The sequence below is a fragment of the Bombus fervidus genome, chromosome 15, assembly GCF_041682495.2.
Source record: "Bombus fervidus isolate BK054 chromosome 15, iyBomFerv1, whole genome shotgun sequence".
Lineage (NCBI taxonomy): Eukaryota > Metazoa > Arthropoda > Insecta > Hymenoptera > Apidae > Bombus > Bombus fervidus.
The window spans coordinates 4,857,515-4,878,955 of NC_091531.1; the positions used below are offsets into that span (position 1 = coordinate 4,857,515).

Below are 21,441 nucleotides of genomic sequence, written 5' to 3' on the forward strand. Positions count from 1 at the left end.
TATGTGAACAGCCAGTGCACTCCGTCAAAGGATAATCCATCGCGAAAAAATTTTCTGGACTGCATACTCCTTGATCCATGCGAGTTTCTGCAAAAAGATTTTGCTAGTTTGTGAGTGGTCACTACGTCAAATGAGAGTTATTTATCGGAACTTCAAGACAGCTCGATAGTCTCGAAATTCAGACTCGAGGGAGGGAAATTTGCGACCGGTAGTGATGGGAATAACGTATTCGCAAGCAACGGCTACGATATTCTGTAAATAAAGGAACTGTTAACTATCTGAACTTACATATTTGTGAAAGTGTTGTTATAGTAGTATAGTATTTATTAATTTCAACCAACACGTCTAGAAATGAACTTGGTTAACAGAATTATCTGCCTCATACTGCATTCTTTTAATCTAAAGTTCTTGCTTGAGTCTTGTGTGAAAGTGATATTATATAGAAATACATCTGAAATATATACTCGTGTTTCTGATATTTTACAATGATCGACGAATCGGTTCCATCACTACTTCAAGATTCTCTTCTCCTTCAAGCTTCCTATGATTCTTTACGTTTTTCTCTTTGTTGAGGCAGTACTCGCAGTAACTCAATAATGGATCTGAAATTACGAAGTGTGTTAATGAAATTGCTACAAAAATTAGAACAATTCAAGTGTATATCGTTCGCGATGGGCACGCCAGTTTCGTGGTACGCCCCTGGCTCCCGTCGCCGGGGCAGAGAGACACACGACGACGATCAACCAAAGGAACGAGAGAAGGCACCGGGTGTGCGTGAGGGCAGTGATCTCTCAGGGAGCGGCGACCTAACATACGAACGAACGGTGTTCGATAGATATAGGATATATACATCGTCACGTTCTTTTCTCCGTTGTTTCCTATGTCATTGGATTTTCTACGGTTAGAGAAGTCTACGCACGGGTCCATGGGATGCGGCGACGTTCCTGTTCTCACTGGACTACCGAGGTAAAGAACAGAATTCGCATTTCCGCTGTTTTTCGTGCTGCCGGTTGATTCTGGCACGCGTTCGCAATTGCCGATCAAATGGAACGGGATCAAGTTCAGTATGCGAATCTGACGAATCGACTCTAAGGAGAATAATCATAGTTAATGATTCGGATTATCAAAAATCGATACTTAATTTGATTTGATACCGGACACTTGCCTACTTTGGACAAAATCATTTGTTAGAATGTACATTACCATGCATAAAAATTTGGACGCTTGATACAATCCAATAAAAACATTAATATTTGTATTATATTTTTAACATTATGATAGTATTTTTCTACTGTTAATTCTTTGTTTTTTTTTTTGTCATACCTGAGGTCAAATGTTTCACCAAATTGCAACTAGAATATTTTTTTTATATAAACTTGTCGGATGTGGCTGTAAACACATACTTAACTTATTCTACGATATTGTTCTTTTCTTCTTTTATTCTCAATATTGGATAAACGCATTTAAAGTCACTTAACTTAGGTTTTACTTTAGGATTCCTTACTTTTCTGTTTATATTAATTAATATCAACTACTGTTTTTATCAATATTTACTAAATGTAAATGGTTACCCGAGATAAGATTTTATTTGAAGAATATTTTATGTATATATTTGCGATTATTTGAAAGCGTTTAAATACTTATGCACGTTAGTGTACGTAATGATTCAATCGTAGGACGAAATACGGACTTCTAACGTTAATTTCCTTGTTTGAATGCTGATTGCATTCTTGGCAATATTCTTCGAGAATCGCAATTGTTTAAAATATCGAAGCGTGATATTAACAGCGCACAGGAATTTTTGAGTTCCGAGATTGATCGATACATATATCGATTACCATATTGACGAGACAACTAAAAATCGATCATCTCTATCGATCTTCTTATCGTCATTTGCAATCCTCGAGTCGATTAAAACGCGGGAAGCGACGTCGAGCAAGTTCAAGCGTACATAATGTTATCGGGCTATTCGATCGTGCGAGGTTAAAGAAGCAAGGAGAGTCCTAGGTTAGGCTAATGAGATCGTAAACCATAGAAGGTCGGGGTCGGGAGAATAATATATTAATAAGTATTTCATATTGAAGGTTAAAGGAAATTAGTAAAAACGTTATAAAAATTACTTTAAACGTTAACGACCACTGACATGTGAGTACGATTTTCCATAATTAAAATACATCCATGCAGTTTAGCTAGTTATTTTTAAAAAAGTAAGAATTTTTTGTAGTTATTTTAATTAATAATAGTACGATGTTCGAAATCAAAATTTTTCGAATTCTCTGCAGAACCTCGATTTTGTACTTGACCATGAATGTGTTAATATAATCACTAACGATAGTAGCGCTGGCCACCCACCTTGCGGCCGTTTTTTCCAATCTATTAAAATTTTATTGCATGCATTGTAATAAGTTTCTTTAACTACATAATTTCGTATTTCATGACTTATTGCAAATAATGTTAAAAAGCCACTCTGTTTAATTTTTCAAATAATACGTTTAATTTTATTATTTTTTTAAACGAATCGTACTTGAAACTGGTATGCAGTGGTTCACAAAAGTATTCTTACACTTCCAAAAACTTTTTAAGTATGTGCATACATATTACACAAAATATTTTGAAATTTCATTGGCATCATTCAATAACGAGACACGATTATCGCGATGGCACTGATAAAATGTGCAACAGATCTGAAAATGTATACAGGATTACAAGATGTTTATTGGATGAACAATCGAGTGTTCACATATTAGTAAGGCACAATATATGTATAATGAAATCTTTGTCATCTTTAAGACTGACTGTATTTTTAAGGTTATCATTCATACTCTATACTAACTTTTTCACTTAATATATGTTTTCAACAAAAATCTTTTAACTCTTTCATACATTTTCAGATTGATTTCAAATATTACTACAATAATCCTGATTGTCGTATCTCGTTACAGTGCCAACGAAATTTCAAATAATTTCGTATAATGCACATAATATATTCATAAAATCATAAAATAAATTCTTCGGTAAGTATTCGAATACTTTCGTAAGACACTATACAAGGTGATTTTCAATGGTTGGTAGAATCTCCATCTCGAGTAAATTGGCGGACATTGCAATGTTCAGCCTGCACCGTCTATCCTAAACTTTTCTTCCCCATACTCTAGCATACGGGGCGGGGCCGTTGCAGTGCATCGAAAGAGAAATTTTTCCGGCGGTTGTTGGCCCAGCCCCACGACGAACGGATACTAGGGTGTTTCCCACATGAATGGCAGAGCAGTGGAGGCACATTGCAAGCAAGCTGCAGCGCTGCAGTAGGCCTGTGGGCCAAGGTTCTCTCTCTCTCCCTTTTCTTCCTCTCTTCCGTACTCCTTTCTACTTGCTTTTTGTCTTGGATATTCTCTTTATCTCGACTACTTTTACAGATGAAAAACTGCTTGCAACCAGGAACGAATCAACAATCACGACTAGGTATTTCATTATTATTTTTGGGATATTTTATTGAACATTCCCATAACGTTATTTTGTTATTTTTCTTCGACGTTCAAGTTGCAGTTGCATTAAAATATCAATATATTTTTTATTGTAGGAAGTTGCGGAAACTTTAAAATGAGAAGTCACCCAATCAGCTGAAATGGCAGTTAGCCAGACCGCCTCATATTCCAGTTTTGTTTAATTGTTTAGCACGACACGTTTTATTTCCCGGATGCAGATGCACTCGAGGTCCCCTCCATTGAGCCACTCTTCTAAGATCTCCCGAAGTTAACAGGCGTGACCCTTTCCCTTCTGAAGTTTTTCATGCGGACCCACCTGGTCTTTCATTGGCCAGGGGCTAAATGAGAATTTTTCCGATATGGCCTGTTAGGCCGGCCCTCTATTTATACGTTTCCCCATCGATGGTAGCCACATTGTACTGCCGTTTTTATCGTTGCAACTTTTCTATGTTAAACAAATTTCTTTCCATTATTATTAATTCCGCAACCTTTTATCCTCTTTATATTTCGAGTATATTATATTTTAAAATTTGTAGATATGTAAAGCGTTACTCGATGGAAAATGCACTGTTACGAGAAAGAAATACGCCATTTTCTGTCTCTGGTCTGTCTAGCCGAAGAGCATCGAGTTATTCTACATCGGTGGAGGCTCACAAAGCTATGTATATACCTACCATCGATGCTGTGCGCAGTGCACATACCTGCACCGTGGTTACGCAGGTGTGCGTGACCTTTTCTCTTGCCGGGAATCGCTCAACTTTGCAAAAGAATCGCATTTTTCTGCGTAAGCTCGTTTCCCGTGTTCGATGGCAGGTGCATTCCTATACGATGCGTTTCCATCCTGATGCGTCGCTTCCTCTACTAGCTATATTGTGTTTTCATGTGCAAGCTTATTTTAGTTTTGGAGGTACTTTGCGGTCAATTTGTATATTAGATGGAGGTTAGGTAATACTGAATTCTTAACAATTCTTAACAATACCGATAACTTATAATTATTCTTATTTCATTTATAGAAGTCTATAGTTAACTTATAACTATATCTATTTTTGCTAAACAACGACTACTAAACAAAGATCTAAATAAATCCAAGAGGAATGATCATGCAAGAGAAGGAAAGTACAACTGCCGTATCGCTCTTCAAACAAAATTTTCTCATAAAAAAAGGGGGAGTAGCGGCTGGCAGCCTAGTCGGTACATTCTGTATCGCTTTTTTCCGCGTCGTGACAGCATAGCGTGCACACAGAGACGGTGGCGGTTGTCTGTAGCTAGGTTGAGGTTGCCGGAGGCCGCTTCTCGTCGTCTCTCGCTCGTCTAGTCGTGGCAAGGTGCATGCTCGGCATCGTGCACGCACGAACACGCAGAAAGCAATCGTTGGAGCAGCGTGTCTGGTAGGTACTGTAGGGGAAACACTGGAGACCAGATGCATTCGACCGGTATTACTGTATATAACACTGAGATCGCTTTTGAATAATGCGGATTTTCTCAGAAGTTGACGGTATAGCCGAGCCATACTCGATTCCATGAGTCACCATAAAGTTCTAAACTAAGAGAAACTTGAAAATATTACGAAGAATGTCCGCGATGAAAAATAATTGAGACCTAGATGATGAAATTTGGAGGAAATATACTGTGACAGATGTTGATGTATCGGAAAAAGAGTTCTAGAAGGTTAAAGCAGCAAAAAGAATGGCCGAAATGCAGTAGTAGAAAGGAATGTCCGTGCGAAGCGGAGACTCAACATGCGATGAAACCGGCCCTGGGAGCGCACAAAGCCACGGGGGCGTTCATTTTACGCATCGACAGTAACGATGACGTTTTGTAAACGCAAAAGTACAATTGCGCCTTATTCCACTTTGATCTAATCTAACATATCCTTGTTCTCCTTTTATTTTTAGACTAGCTTGGAACTTCCACTAACAAAATAATATCAGCCTAATCTATATGAATAAGTTCGAAAATCGTGCAATTTGAGGAGAATCATCAGGCGAATATTTAAGAGAGATATTGGAAACTGGTCGAAGAAGGGAGACAGAGAGGTTCCTTTACGTCCGCGGGGCTTCGGTGTCAACAGGTTTTATTTTTGCCCCGCGAAAAGGCCAAGGTCCTCTCCTGCCCCTACCGTGCATACCCGCCAACAGTCCCCTGCCCGCACGCCACCCCTTTTCCCTTCTTTCCATCCGGATCCCCTCCATCGGCATCGTCGACGTGTCCTCGATAGGTGGGGAGGCTCCTGGGGGATGCTATGAAGAACCTTCTGGATTAATACCCGCACCTCAGGAGAATTTGCTCCACAACTCTGTTCTAAAGGTTCTATGAAGCCAGTACGTTGATAACACAACAATTTCCTGTAAAGGAGATATCTACTTATAGAATATTTCTTTGTTAATTATTTTAAGGCAACTAAGGATCTAGAAGAGCGATAGTCCGTGTTTGTAGTTTTGTCGTACATATAAATTCCAGGAGGAAATGCACAGGCAATCGGCCCCAATTGGGGTGATACAGGCAGAGTGCGACCGAGAGAGGAAGAGAGAGAGAGAGAGAGAGAGAGAGAGAGAGAGAAATCGAGAAAAATAGCGGCTAGGGAATGGAGTAGATGATGGAGAGAAAAAGAACGACAGAAAACACACGAAATATAGGGGTATATGACAAAGAGGAAGCAAAAGGCGGGGAGGTGGGCAGAGAAGCAGAAAGAAAGAAAAAGACGAAAAATGAAACGGAAAGAGAACAAGCAGTCTAGCCCTGTATATGTGGATGGATGTGTTTGAGAGGGAGAGTCGAAGGGGACGAAGGAGCATGAGATGTAGCAGTGATAGGTTCGAAGCATCTTAGACCAATTAAGCACAGGAGTTTCTATTCCTACCTTTTATTATTAAAGTTATATTATCTACTATTTTAGAGATCCAAAATCGAAGTTTTCCAAGAGACACAACCTAGATCATCGAAAAACTCCAAACTGTATTAAATTTTGAGATCTAACTACGAGTCAGAATCATTTTTTCCATCAAAAATTGTTCAGAAACTCGATGCAGAGAGAGAAACGAGTGTCCATCACTAGACTGGAGGTTCAGTTGAAGCAAGAAGAACAAGAAGAACCAGGGAGTGCATTGAACAAGGACAGGTAGACAATCAAAAGGAGAGGGGATCAAGTCGTCGTGGTGAGCAGTGGAAGGGTTTTAGGGGGGAGGGAGTAGAGTGCAGCGGCCTGGTTGCCTATACTCCGCGTGACTATAGGCAGTCCGGCTAGGCTAGAGTCCGCGTATAATGTATTCTCGAATATCGTGCACTCTCTCGTGATCAATATAAGCTCCGACGCGGGCCGGAGATGCACGAAGATCCACCTCCTCCTTCCTCGACCCGCCCGGACGATGTTTTTTCGTGCGGAGTGCAACGCACGCTGGATCGCGAGAACTGCACTCGCTCTCCCCCTCTCCACGACTCTTTATTTCTCTCTCTCTCTTTCTCTTCTATAAGGGCTGTCTGTTCTTGTCCGATACTTACCGACTCGCTCTGCTCTTTCATCCTCGATTATATATCCGTGACAGTGTCGAAGCGGCCTGAAGAGGGGAGAGAAAGAACGAATATTATAATCTCGGGAATTATTTAAGTTCTCTCGTTAGAGGGAACTCATGCTTCTACAGTTAATGAATGATCAGATACGATGCTATGTGGTAGGTGTTGCATAGGTAGCATTGCGATTAAAATGGTACAAATGTGGCAGCCATATTGCCTGATAGAAGATTATAAATTTGTAAATTTTGGTAGAATTTGTTGATCAATTTTCAATCGCTTTTTGAGAGCAATATGTTTTAACTTGAATCTAATTACCGAGGTGTTTGAAATAGGCGTGAAATACAGAATGGCTGGAATACTGGTGGAAGGTGGCAGTGAAGCGTGATGGACGAAATCTTCTCGGCTCGATTGAGCGATATTCACTCATATGAATTAAAGTTTAAGCCTGCACACCTTCACCGACACTTGGCTCCTCTGCTTATTGACTCCTGCTGCCTCTCCGCGGCCCCTTGATCAATCTTTCGAGAGTAATGAAGCCTGTGGCGACAAATATTTAACATACTGGGGGCCGAGCCTCTTAGAACCGCTTTGTGATGCTTCGTCTATGATCTTTGCGTCAATTAATTTTTTGTTTCGATCTAATCTTCGATCGAAGAAGCTCAATGAACAGAAGTCAGGGTATCGTATTTATATTGTAAATTTTATGGGAACAAGATATTCGATCGAGGCCAATACTCTTACGTGCAATTATTCATACTGTTGTTGCTACTACAAACAAGTCTAGTAATCCGATGGATGTTTCTTTTCAATCTCAGCCGGTTTCTTTCCCTTTTCAAGAAATACGAGGGTAAAAAAGAGAGACAAAAGGGTATGCACGGAAGGAAGGAAGAAGATAAAGATTGAGAGGCAGACTGGCCGGAGGAAGAAAATTGGTAGAGGCAGACTCGTGTACGTTCCAGAAAACTGGCCGCCATGTCGGCCTCCACCACCCCCACTACATACCTATATGCAGCCAGCAGCACGAGATATCGTCCATTGCACTTTTCAAGCTTTCATGTGAACGCACTATACATACATACGCATGTGCTTCTGCCTATGTGGACAGGCGGCAAGCTCACACGTATCCAGCGGTAGCTCCCCGTAAGAGGAGAGACTGGTCCGCTCGGTGCACAGGAAAATAAAATCGTCCAGTGACATTTTACTGTTACATCAGTCCAACATAAAATACATATTACGAATGTTACAAGATCTGCATATCTGTTAGTATAGCGGGGAAATAATCCCCAAGGTATAAGTATTCTTCGTCATTATGCAATCTAAGTATAAGGATGCAATAGAATATAATGCTTGACTTATCTTTCTTATAGGGAATTGAAATGATTGAAATAGAGGTAATGGTACTTGAAAATGGACTGACATAGTAACACATCCTAGTTCATCAATATTTAATATTTTTATTACTGGTAAAGCTCAAAGATGATAACTTATAGTCTTGTACAATCACTCAGTACTGGACTTTTCAAAAGCGATTCTCCTATTCTCCTTGAAAGAGTAACACTTATATCGCTCGTCACAGAGAGATATAAAGAGTAAAATCATCAGTAAAAATTAAATAGAATCAGAAGGATGTCGCAGGTGGTATTTTCGCTGCACGCTGGCTGATTTTCTAAGTCGACCTTAGGCGGGATAAAAGGGGGAGGGGGCTGTCTCCCACTCAATTGCAACGAGCTGGCAACGCTATTGGCAAGTGGCAACGCTGGCCGACTGTACGAGGGAGGGGTAAGAGTGAAACTATAGTAATGTGGAGTGGGGTCGATGGTCCCCCACTGGTTACGCCACTGGCACTGAATTTCGCACGGTCTAAACGGAGAGTTGACTGAGAGGAACAGAGACGGAACACGACAGACCACCGACTGCAAGAGGGTGAGAGGGCAAAGACCAGACGGAGAAAGAAAAAGGGAGAGAAATAGAGAGAAGAGGCAGCCATGTGCGTCTCCGAGCAGCCTCGAAGCTCTCTGCAACTATACGAACGTTCGGCTTCGTTCCTGTTCTCCTTCGCGCCGAATTCGTGCTAGCGTGTAAGTACGTTTACCCTGTCGAGTCCTCCCACCTTCCTACCCCTCCGTCCAGCCAACCCAGTAGCCACCCCCTCTCAATCTCCGTCTCTGTTCCTCCACTTTCCACCCCCGCGGAAAAGCAAATTCTCTCCGTGTCACTGAACCCGGCCGTCTGACCCCGTCGTTCGGTTTTTCCGCACGAGATGCCTCGACCTCGTCTCCGGAAGTAGGATGAGACTCTCCTTTTTCACACTTGTGGTGTTTGTTACTACGTAATTCTAAAAAAAACTAATTTTTCTATATATGTTATCATTATAGGTACTTTATCTAACATATTTCATAAATAATTCCTGTTACAGAGATATGAAATCTGGGAAGGTTCATCACTGGAGTATGTTGCATCACACAAGGACCAATGAAATTCCCAGCGCATCAAATAAGCGGCATCCTTTCCTCTCCGCTCCTCGAGCTCCCAATGAAAAAGATGATGCGAGGACCGACGCGTGTGGAACACGAAGTGCAGCCGGGACCGTGGTTGATCGTTGTCGGGGAGCAAAGGTGCAAGCTTGATAGTCCGCCGTTCCGTTCGTTCCGCCGTTCCTCCCGTCCGGGTTCCACCGTCCATGTCTCGGTTCGTTCGCTGGTTCAGCTGGCGTCCCACGGCACGCAGTCTGTCGCTGTCACCGACGAAGCTCGCTTCTTGTATAGCCGTATGCCCGAACAACCAGTACGTGTTCCTCCATCCGACGTTTTCCGTCGTTTCTTTATTTTTAAGTATGTCTACGTAGAATTTCTTTGTGCTATTTCGAGTCGCTTTTCTACTAATCTCCTGAAAAAAGCACGGTGTTTTAACGAGTGAATTTCAGTCCCCTCCCGCGGTTATTTAACATGGTTACGTATTTTCAGAGACACTTCCGGTAGAGGAAACTCGATTATCGGATACCAACTGTCAAAGTTCTTCGAGAGTTTCAATCATTTTCTAGGGGAATTCTAGTTTTTTGAGATTATTCTGAAAGTATGGTGAATTTAAGCTCGAGAATATTATTGGATACGATTTTCCCTGAAACCGGTCGCGCGAATCGCGATTGTGACCGTGACTGGAAGGTGACATGGTATCTTTCCATGAGTGACGCGGGTGTCCAGCAAAGTGGCAAGTGTTTTCTTCTCTCTCCTTGGATCTGGAGACGCCGGTTTTTCCCCGGTTAATTGTGCTGTGTGACGGGTGTGTGCGTGCAGTGTGTCCACACAGTGTATGGTCGACGTGGTGAAGATTCAGGCGAGTCCTTATGTAGCTCTGGAATATCTGGTGTAATCGATGAGGATAATTGTAGAAGATGTGCTGCAGGCAGAATCTATTATTTTATGGGTAAGTGAATAGCAAATAAGGCAATATATTATCTATTTATCTATATATTAGGTAATTTGTTAATACTTTAGGATACCAGTCCTTTTTATTGTTTCAATTAATCATGTTCATTGATATCTTATGGGTATAGGTTTTTATTTTGTGCGTTGTTTGATAACCGAAAGCTCTGGCTTTGGAAATGAACAATCGATGCAAATGAATATTAACCCTGACTTCGGGGCACGTGGTATAGAGCGCTCGAGCAATTTATTTTTCCTCTACAATTTTCTGTCTTGTAATTCGGTCATATTTCTAATATTTCTTTTACACATTTAAAATTTACAGTCGCAAAAATGCAGTTAACGTTTTCTACATTAATAAAAGAAAAAGTTGAAGACTTTTGCAAAGAGGGGAGATCGATACTACCATGCACCTTCCTATCGCTATTACAAAGCTACAAATCTGACAAACTTATAACCGTGTATAGCTTCTGATCATCTGTATATTATATTCTCAATCATAAAATTATTTTAGTCATCATTTTTTAAAAAATTGCTAATCTGCAGTGAATTCCAGCGGGTTTTACTAAAATTTTGTAGATCGTTTCATAAGGTAAATGATTCCTTTTGCTCTGTAAAGAATTCGCTTTGGTATGTGATGGAACTGCCGAAAGATGAACTTAAATTATCGAATATGATCGCAATTATTTATGCGAAAAAGGAAAGAGTCACCAATGCTCTTTCTTCAATTTTTGATGCCTGCGTAGAATTCCACGTTAATGATGGAAGGAAGTATTTTTCACCATAGAGTGATAAAATTAACCTTAACCTCTTGTTAGATATGTACATGCACTCGGGGTCAATGACATTCCCTGTTGTTTCATTTCCCCCTGCAGCGCATGCGCACGTTTTGACAGGTTCGAGGCGGCGAAGATGTTTCTAAGAGAAGTATATGTATGTATGGACGCCAACATCTTTGTTTCGGCTCGGAATCAAATTCTTCGCCTTGTAATAATACATTTGGCCGAAAAATGTGATTACAATAAACAATTTTCTACTAGAGATAAAGAGATCCATAATCTTCCCAAGATCGTTGCTACGGTTATGTTGGTAATATATACCTCAAATAAAACTAGAAAAATGCTATTTAGTTTCTCTCCAGGTATAAAACATAATTAATTTTCTTCGTTTACTTTAATAGCTTTAACGTTGAAATAATATATTGAATTCTCAAGCAAATTGTTCGAATATTTTCAAAAGAATAGGAGAAGGTTAATGCATATTTCGACAGGAAACAGCAAAGTTATTCGTTGGTAAAGGTTCCGAGAAAGCATTGACAGGACGTAATTCAATTTCTCTTTCCAATGATAAAGAGAACGACTGGATACAGTGAGCGAGGTAGCCGTAATATTCCATTGTGTCTTGCTTTCCATATCAAGGGGCATTGGCATTGCTTTGTTTCTAGAAACATCACACATTCTTCGAGTCATACCACTGTGTTGCAAATCATAGCGCAGGAGATAACAAAAGAGACATTGTACCGCGACTTGAGTTGCAGATATTATGCAGCCGAGGAAATTTATTGCGTTTAGAATCGTTTGAATGATTTTGTTTTAAAAACAGACGATTTGTCATCTTTTTTCAGCTCGTGAAGGAAACAAATTATGCTACATACATATATTTTATCCACACGTTCTACCTCTTCTACTTGAAATTGTATTCTACCGACGCCATATTGAAATGGCGCGCTACAACTGAGCGGTTCGCGTTGAACCAAGATTACAGCAGCAGAATTATTTTTCGGTAAACAATATTACTGTTATATTTATGTGAATGTTAATTCACGTCTATATACCAGAAAGCGAAATGTATAAATTACTTAAAAAAAATGGAAGTTATATAAATTGTAGGTTACCTATAATTTTGAAATACTTATGGTTTTTCTATATTTATTTTAGCGTAGTGGTGCGGTGTGGTTGACGTGTTTGCAAATGGCCTCAATGCTCGGCTCCTCTGCGTTTGTTTTTTCCTTCGTTCTTTTTCACCATCACGTGGCTGTGTAGATCGATCGAATCAACGTGCTTTGGATGTAGCAAAATGAGAAGGGTAAAAAAGGATAGACCGCTGGAAGACAGATAAATGCGCGAGAATTGGAAATTTATCACACTCTTGGAACTCGAAGCGCGTTGTCGTTAGTTTCGATAACTTATCGGCAGCGATTGTTTCGAGTGAAAAAGAGACACGGCTGATGAAAATTAGACGCTGACGGAAAATGCTTCGAGCTTGGACGAGTTTTTTGCAATTTAGGAGAAATTGAGCGAAGGAAAAAAGGGAGGAACCCTTCCGTCTGCCTGATCTTGTGGCAGTTCGCAACTCACGTATGTTAGTTTTTTCCCGGAACCAATATTCGATTCCTCTGTACACGCAATGTTTTTTGTTTACGAGGCTAGAGGCTCGTAAAGTACGTTTAATTGACTCCAAATTGGGCCGCGAAGACGATAGACCTTTTCCGTGAATGAGAAGTCGAATGTTTTTTTTAGGTTTTTTCCAGTCGGTAAGGTAGGCGAAGGATCGAGAATTGAAAGTTCGAATGGGAAGCTTGTACGAGGGGACACGAGAACCGAAAAAGACACCCGCGAGCGAGATCAATACCTCGCCGGTGCAATGTACTCCCGCGGTCTCGTCGTTGCAGCTCGATTGATTGTTCGCGAACGAAAAACGAGTGGCGAACGGAAAAAGCGAACCGGAAGTGAAAACCATCTATATGAGTAAAGAAGAAGCTGTACTTTTAATCAAACTTTAACACACGAGCTATGTGTGCAATTAATTCGGAGACTGGAGAATAAAGAGAAAGGAGGAAACTTAAATGTAATTAAGATCACTTTAGTAGTTGGTAAAACGTTTGGTTCGTGGAAGTGGAACGGAAAGTAATAATGGTCAAGTAGTCAGTTCCCTGATCGGTCACAATGATTTTCACTTATTTTAAAATTATTCTGAAGTTTCTTTATATAATTTTTTAGTTTCTTATCGTATCGTGGAAAAGGAGAATGTAGCCAAGTTGGCGGCTTTTTCCAAATTGAATCGAAGCAAGCGGTGAGAACGCTAGGAAGGGAAGACGGAAACGGAAACTAGTTCCGGCCAAGATCAATACCTAAGTTGTGCAACAGACTGTCTGGCGCAAGCCTTGTTCCTTGCTTGCGTGTTCCCCGTGCGCGGCACGCAGCGTGCAACGCCTCGTTGCAACCGGTGCAACGTGCAATGCCACGATTTACTCGCGTCACGGACACACGCATGGCTACTCTTATCTAGCCGGCTATTGGCTAGGTCAGTGTAATTGATATTAAGACTCGATACTTGCCACACGTGTTTGTTAATTATAAAAAAATTATATTACATGCGATTATATGTATCTCCAATAACATAAGATGCATTTCCAGATGTTTAATCGCTTGTTAGTTTGTTAGATTTTAATCACCGTAAAAGTTGTGTTCTAATCGATCTGTTTTTAACAATATCTCCTAATTGCATACTAAAATTGAATTATACGAACGATATTTTAGATTCTTCAAGATATCGCATTTAGGTTCTGTGATTATACGTGTTTTTTTCTTGAGGGGGAGTCGTCGTGTGATTCACGAATTGCACTTGTTAATTTCTTATTCATAACTCATGATACATCATCTTTGACCAGTGTTCTAGCTTCGCATGATACTTGTATTTAACTCTCCCGTTATCAGAAAATGATACTAACAGCCTGCTACGTCTCACGAATACTCCTGTTTATCTGAGCTATTTTTGCTGTTGTCGTACCTCTGTTATTTTTAGGGAAACTCAAAGATAAAAATATTTTACACTTGAACATCTTATATTTCTACAAAACCAAAGAAATACTTGGATGCTATACCTCATAGAATCTAAAATAATATCAGAAAAAAGGCACGTATATACATACATATATAAAAATCTTAATATATGCCGTCTATCTTTAAATTAATCATAGAAGATAATAGATTATGACATTTATAACATGACATATACATTTATATAAAGGATAGTTAACTTAAACAAAAATGAAGATTGACCTAAGCGTGGAAGAGATATTCCTGGAGGTAACAGCGATCGGCTGACGAAGTTCTGTAACATAGCTATGGAGGCGTCTGACATTGACAATGAACAATAATCTTGCGGTGTCGCGTTACACCTGCTGACTGTCCGCGTGTTCAAATCGGATGTAATTAACGCGACTCGCCAGATATTCGCAGATAGCGACAGAGCGTTAATTGGCACTGATTCGCGACACACAGTTCAAGGCCGTTGATAATTAGCTTACAGCTCGGGGACAGGTAATTGAAATTAATTGGCAACCCATGCCCTGGTGAACCATCTTTTCTCTCTTCTTCAGGAACTTCCGGAGGATTATTGCATTTGCCCGTGTCTCAAATTAAAAATTAAGAACTTTTGAAACGGGAGAAATAGTGGATATTTGTTCAACAAGGAATTGACGAATCAACGCATCATCTAATAACAAATTTTATAATTGCGTTATTGCAATTAGATGTTTCCTATTACTGGAACGATGACTGCAACTTTTGCTAATAGATAGCACATTATCAGCTGATAAGCCCAGACTTGTAAATTATATCGACGTTCATCGAACAACGCAGGAGCGCTAAGAGAATTTTCGTTGGTCGGCGACTGCGCGGTTTTATTTTTCAAGTTTGTTGCGATATTTCTCCGCCGATAAAGCGTAATCTTATCTAGCGTCAGTCGAGGGTTACGTAAGCAGATACGAATTTGGATTCTGGAGTGTGTCACAGTCACGATTGCCCTGCGACCATTTACATAATTGCAATAGGTCCGCGAGCAAAGAAACGTGCCCGACATCAAACGATTTAATGGAGATATTAATTTATCGAATCAGGGATGGCCGACCTTGTTCCGATCTATTTGCCGTCACTGAACCGACTTCGCTGAAAGGAAAACCTTATCTCGTTCGCATCTTTTAAGCTTTTTTCTGAAAATATTTTACTCAACAGCCTTTTTCTATTCTAGAGTTATAACAATTATCTTGTTGTAGGTTTATTTGATGTTACACTGAGGAAGTTGCAAGGATTGAAAAAGATAGAAGTAAACCGACGTATGTAGAGAAAAAAAACATTGCAATTTCGAAAAAAAATTCAAAGGGCAGGGTAACGTATCGAGTCGATGCGATTGTCGGTGTCTCCCCAAGAGGCAAGCTACCTATTCTATACAGAACACCCATCCAGGCCCATAATTCGTGAGTTGAGAGAGGAGAGGGAGAGAATGCACGCAGTGTGCGTTCGATCTAGCCGGTCTCTAGTAGAACGCATGCTGGTCATTGGTTGGTTTGCTCTATATGGTGGGCGGGGATAGGCGTATGGGAGTACTAAATCGAACCATGGTGTCCCTTTTTTCTATCCCTTCCTCACCCCCTCCCAAAACACTCTCTCATCCCTCCCCTCAGCTGGGCCTCTCCCCCCTGTGTGTTCATTCAGTTCTTCTCTGTCTTCCCCATAGTCGGTGGTGAACATTTGGTTTTATCTTCGTTGCGCAAGTTTTCAACCAATCTGCCCGTGGTAAGTCGTTAAATCGAAGTCCGATCAAAATTCGGATCTTCCACTTCCTCTTCTATTTCCCTCGCTCTTCTGTGAACTACATAGAACACCAGAATGCAATTCTAATGTTAAAAGATACGATTGTAATTTTGAGTTACAGAAAGTGAATTACGATAAAGTTCTGCTAATTCTATGGATACATAGTACTCACTACACATATAGTAAAATTGGGAAATTTTAGCTTCAACGTATTGTAACTTAACTATGATACTATGTAACTGCAATTCGTTGAGAGCCAACGAGTGACCAACAATGAAAAAAGCTATAAATTTCCCATTCAAAATATCAAATGCAATATCAAAAGAAGGTGAAGAGCTTGCTGAGGACACTGGAAACACGTTCAAGCGTAGGGAAGGCAGATGGTAGTTAGGAGGCCGAGGTAACGCATTATAACGGCAGTCTAGTTGCATCGGCCGCTGGTCCAGATCGGCTTGATACTCGCCGAGCTGCAACCGAAGGCGAATACACCTTCGGGCAGGTCCTTTTTCCTTGGTTCGCGGCTCTCGTTCCCCCAGGACAGGATTGACCAGTTCTCCGCCGATGCAAGCTCGCAGGATATTCAAATGCGCCTGGTTGGTGTCTTTCTGTGCTTCCTTTGCCATTCGTTTCTCTTTGTTTCTTTCATACTTTTGGGGAGAATCTTGTGACATTTATTTGCTTAGTTAACAGGAGAATCCTCAAGCAAAAAGGAACTCTGTATATATATATATTGTTGTAAGAGAAGTTTTAGACGCCATATTGCTTTTAAAGGAACAGATTAAATAACAATGGAATATTCGATAAGCAAAGGTTTTTACTTTTGTTATGATTCTAAGATGACATTTAAATTATGTTCTTTATTTCAGTTGATTCTTTTCCGAGGTAGAACTGAAAATAAATTTTATTTCGTAGGATTGTCGGTTCACGTTGGTTCCGTTCCAAGATGGAGGACGCGCGTAGGAGATATTCCACCTGTTCCGGCAGTGGAAGGTCGATTCGCTTTTCAACGGGTTAAATCGATTATCGTTTCCCATTTGGCGACCTTATTCTCCGACTCCACACTCCCATTACCTCTCATGTGTTGCTCTGTGAACGTATTAAGGTGTGCCTTACATATCGGCGTCACTCGCCATGATATTACAATACTTACAAAAACGCCACCTTCTTCTTTCTTTCGTTCTTTGAGAACTTACGCGATATTAATTCTTTTCCACCTGGACCAATCTATAACCTTGTACAAAAATGTTTGTCTTTCAAAGTCATTGTCTGTCATTTCCACCCCTGTACAGAATACGTTTATTAATACGATAATTCGTGTAATGCGCACGATTTTTTCTTGATTATCGAAATTCGTGATTATATACAGAGCATAATTATTCGCAAATGTGTGTGTCTGTATAATACACACGTAGGTTGACTGTACATGCAAGCGAGACCTGATCGCATCGTGTTGCTATGGGGACGTTTCTTCTTCTCTTCTTTTACTTCTCGCTCTACTCCCCTTCTCCTCTTTTTTTCTTTTCACCGATTTCTTGCGGTTTGCGGAGAAATCTATCTCCACCGCAACCACGTTTTTTTAACTATGACGATGTACCAGCGACGACAATGGAAAGGAATCCGTGTCAACCTGTGTAATTAACTTCATGCCGATAATTTACGACTTATGAGTGTTTGATTTCCTTCACTCGTACATGAACGTATCCTGGTTCAAATTAGACTCAGGCTTTATGAAGTCCAAATATTTTTTAATATATAATTAACGCAATCTTCGAAATTTGGAGAATTATTGTATAAATGATATAGCATGAAGGACCTGTACGATGATTGCACAAAGAAAATCTAGACTTGGTTTCTTCAAAAATTGGGAAAGCCTTGCAACAAGTTGTTGTGGAATTAAATAAGTTAGAGAATTGGAGGATGGTGAATGTGTATGTATCTGTACTCTTAAACAATTATGACATTAAATTATAATAATATATTTTAATAGATACTTTTCTTTTCAATTAGAAATTATATTTAGGGTTTTAGAGTGAAATTTGTTTCCTCTGCTTGCGAATTTTTCTTTTTTAAAAAACAAGAATAAATACATGTACATATTGATGGGTTCTATGAATGTAACGTGTTCTATTGTCAGGCAGCGTTACATTCCGCGAAGCAAGCCGACGTGAAAATGTATCGGCAGAGATAAGGAATCATATGTTGAAAACTGAGTCTGCGCGTAAACAAAGAGGCAGCCAATATTACTGGAATCTACATGATAAAAGTTGTGATTAACAATTGAAATTCAAAGAGAATACTAGTGGAAAAATAATGGAACATGAAGAGGTACTTGATTCCTTTCTATCCTGTCGAGCTGACGCTCAAATGCATCACATACCATAATTTCGTTACTTATCCTAATAACACCCATCAATTTCATTCTCATAGAAATATATTTCCTTTCCAGACTACACCATTCCTTATAAAGCCAACTTGCGAAGCTTTTCCGTTTTATAAACTACAGATCTTCCTTTGTTTCCTGGTTTCTCTCTCCACAACAAGCCCAGCGATACTTCAATTACTTCCTGAAAATACTATCCACGACCTTAAGAAAAGTGTCATGAAAAAATACTGCGTCCATTAAGTACATACTTGATTGTGAAGAATAGCGTGCATAAAATCGTCTGAGGCAGCCATCGTAGCACAGAATTTCTAAGACAATAGGGGAGGAATTAGATGGGCGAAAATCTAAGGGCATCGATTTGGAAGAATTATTTCAAAAATATTATGAGCAAAGTGCGTTCGGCCCTGGGATATGCAGTTCATTCACACGGCTGTGTCTCGCTAAATATAATATGGCGGTGACCCCGGTCCTCCACCGTCGACTCTTCCCCCTCCCACACCCCTTGATCCCCCCCTACTCCCTTCGATGCTTCCCTAATTCAACGCCCCTGTGATTACGTCTCTGTCCCCGCGCCTCCTCGTTCCCGGGACCATTCCACTTCGCTTCTTCGTATGTATTCCCTTCTCTTTTCCTTTCTCTTCACTTCGCTTAACTTCCTTTCTTTTCTCCTCTCCCCCCCCCCCGCCCTCCTTCGTCCTCCCCCTCCTTCCTCCTTACATTCTCGTCTTTTGCCCCTGGAGCTTTCTATTCTCTGTCTCTCGAGGAAGAAAAACCGAGCGAGAAGAGGCCTCTGATCCTCTTATCTTTCCTGTTACTTTTACGGTTGTTCCAGTCGTACCAACCAACGATGATTGGCAGACTTGCTTGCAAGCTTTTGAGCTTTGTATGCTTAACTTTAGTTCTCTTAGAAGTTTTATGATGAAACTTTAGGGGTTCTGTTTCAAACGTGCAGTAAATGTTAATTAAAATTGATTGCAGTTAAATTGAGATGAAATCCATTCTTGATAGATTCCATCGGAGATGGTTTTATGGATTCAGGATCATTTTGAGGAGAAATTACTTGTAGAGTTTAAGAAGGGATGCTTCCATTAATATCTTGCCGCTTTCAGCAAACTCGATGATCGACTATTAGTTACTAAAAGTTCTCTCTTTTCTTGTTTCTTTACATGGTAGGAGGAGACCAAGGATGAGCCGATTGCCGAGGAATCAAGAGAAGAGTGCAGCTTTTCGTGTAGCGTACATAATTCCCGCTCGACTACTCCTGCATCCAGGTCCTTCGCCGTCTTCCAGACCTTAAGATCCGTTCACAACGAACAATCTCAACTTCCCTGTGTTTCTTTCCCCCAAGGAAACTTGGAACTTCGAGATTTGCAATTCAAATCCATGGTGAATTTGTCTTTAAATGAAATCCAAGGTAAAATTAACATTATTCGCTGTCGTATACATGGGTATTAAACCTAAATAATATCTTTCAAATCGATTATTCAAGCACTCTATATTCTTAAGTATAACGTAACCAGCTGGTCAAGGATATTTTTTAATCTACGGCACATATTTCAGGTCCAGGTTGTAAAACGTAATCAGTCAGTTGGAAACGGTGCCTAACATCCCTTAGGGCCGCGTGAGGAGATGGCAGAGGCCATTCAACTGTCTACGAGGCAGCAGGCAGGGGATTTTTACAACGCCCGGACTCTCTACCTACTCTCCTATATTCTTCTTGCTCTTCTTTCCTCTCTCCATCTTCTTCGTCCTCTTCTTCGTCTTGTTTCTTGTAGGATAGCCCCGGCCCTCTTTTTCTATGCTCTCCTGATCTCTCTACCCTGCAATGGCGCAGTTAACCGGGGGCCTACGCGTGAGAAATTTGATTCTAAAACTCGAATTATATCAAATTTCATATCAAAAATAATGCCTCTAAATAACAACTGTAGAATATGCTTGTCGATCGATAGATTTATTAATGTTCAACGAGTTTGACAATTGATATTCCTTTACACTTGACGAAAATCATGATTAAGTCCTTAAGGAAGCAGCGATTTCAGTTGTTAATTCGTCAACTTGAATGAATCTCTTAATTTCGTTAACGTGTTGTTCTTATTATTCTACTTGGAAAACTATGCTTATAGAAGAAAAATCGAAGAAACAAGAATATAGTATTTTTATTTGTTATGATCAAATGCTGTTTTGTTAATTTCCAGATGCAGTTGCAGTATTTCTCCACGGACAATAGGAAGTAGTGAAAGGAAGCTGGGAGCACATGGCGGAACGATCCAGTGATAGCCGTTATCAGCTATACTTGATGATACTAACCCGTAGATCCGAACTTGTGGGCTTTTTTATATGTATACCGCAAGCTCCTATCTACCGGTACATGTAGTCAGGCCAGCATTTAAGCTTTTCGACGGAACCTCCTCCTTCTCCTTCACACACCCCTCTGCCCTCCTGAAAGCCCGCAGCACTTCCGGTTATCAACGCGTGCATTTTTTGCCAAGTAATTTTCTCAATTGTATAAAAAGAAGTGAGAAAGGACGAGTATGAAGAATGAAAGTAGAGATGAAAAGAGCAGTATCTACTGTTCTGTCACTTCCGGTTTACTGACCAATTAATTACGAATAGTAATATAACGATCGAAGCGTCGTAAGTCTTGAAACACAAAATATGAATGTACCTACTTAGATCGAAGGTAATTTCGTCAAACCTATGTTCTGACATTAGATAGAATATGCAATTTGTTGAGGCATTTGTTAATTATTAGTATGTTACATAATTATTTCTTAATAAATATCGATATTATTATGCTTTATTATATTATAAACTACTATATTACTATACGATATATTATACATGAATATCCACGAAGGGATCGATTATGAAGAGGACAGCCACATCAGCGACGACGCCTGGGTGAGGTAGTAGGTTGTATAGTAGGGAATGGAAATTCGCTATATACGAAGTCCACTGTACAACTTGCTAACTTTCCCGGTCGTCGACGCCGCAACGTTTCATCATCCAGCGACATCTTCAAGAAGACACTAGCCGTATCGTTATTGAAA

The 21,441-nt window shown here is 40.2% G+C and overlaps 1 protein-coding gene and 2 long non-coding RNA genes across 7 annotated transcripts; 2 read left to right on the forward strand and 1 right to left on the reverse strand.

The window, feature by feature from the left end:
- Positions 1-834: 834 nt before the first annotated feature.
- On the forward strand, positions 835-21,119 carry LOC139994606 (uncharacterized). 4 transcript variants are annotated; one of them, XR_012453402.1, is made up of 10 exons: positions 835-966; positions 3,156-3,320; positions 3,414-3,459; positions 3,578-6,295; positions 6,379-8,280; positions 8,360-9,070; positions 9,409-9,776; positions 9,956-10,415; positions 19,565-19,805; positions 19,952-21,119. XR_012453402.1 is itself a non-coding variant. In XM_074112060.1 (7 exons), the coding sequence occupies exons 5-7, from the start codon at positions 10,365-10,367 to the stop codon at positions 19,969-19,971; spliced, it is 312 nt and encodes a 103-aa protein (XP_073968161.1). In that variant the 5' UTR covers positions 5,365-6,295; positions 6,379-8,280; positions 8,360-9,070; positions 9,409-9,776; positions 9,956-10,364; the 3' UTR covers positions 19,972-21,119. The 4 variants fall into 4 exon arrangements, 2 of the variants coding, with proteins under 2 accessions (XP_073968161.1, XP_071873532.1); XR_012453403.1 differs by lacking the exons at positions 835-966; positions 3,156-3,320; positions 3,414-3,459 and having other exon boundaries at positions 5,365-6,295; positions 6,379-6,600; positions 7,155-7,230; positions 7,312-8,280; XM_074112060.1 differs by lacking the exons at positions 835-966; positions 3,156-3,320; positions 3,414-3,459 and having other exon boundaries at positions 5,365-6,295.
- Positions 2,471-4,313, reverse strand: LOC139994612 (uncharacterized). Its single transcript, XR_011801686.2, has 2 exons — positions 4,184-4,313; positions 2,471-3,927 (listed from the first exon to the last, which is right to left on the reverse strand). It is a non-coding gene; the product is annotated as an uncharacterized lncRNA (long non-coding RNA).
- Positions 12,738-17,176, forward strand: LOC139994611 (uncharacterized). 2 transcript variants are annotated; one of them, XR_011801685.1, is made up of 4 exons: positions 12,738-13,261; positions 13,414-15,384; positions 15,471-16,818; positions 16,921-17,176. It is a non-coding gene; the product is annotated as an uncharacterized lncRNA (long non-coding RNA). The 2 variants fall into 2 exon arrangements; XR_011801684.1 differs by having other exon boundaries at positions 15,471-17,176.
- Positions 21,120-21,441: the final 322 nt, after the last annotated feature.

Excerpts from the sequence above, each read along its gene's own strand:
- LOC139994606 (XM_072017431.2), top strand. The coding sequence starts at position 9,413 with ATGAAATCTGGGAAGGTTCATCACTGGAGTATGTTGCATCACACAAGG. Across the intron at positions 9,608-19,564 it reads ATCGTTGTCGGGGAGCAAAG|GAGGAGACCAAGGATGAGCC; the intron begins GTGCAAGCTTGA and ends TTTACATGGTAG. Across the intron at positions 19,806-19,951 it reads GTCTTTAAATGAAATCCAAG|GTCCAGGTTGTAAAACGTAA; the intron begins GTAAAATTAACA and ends CACATATTTCAG.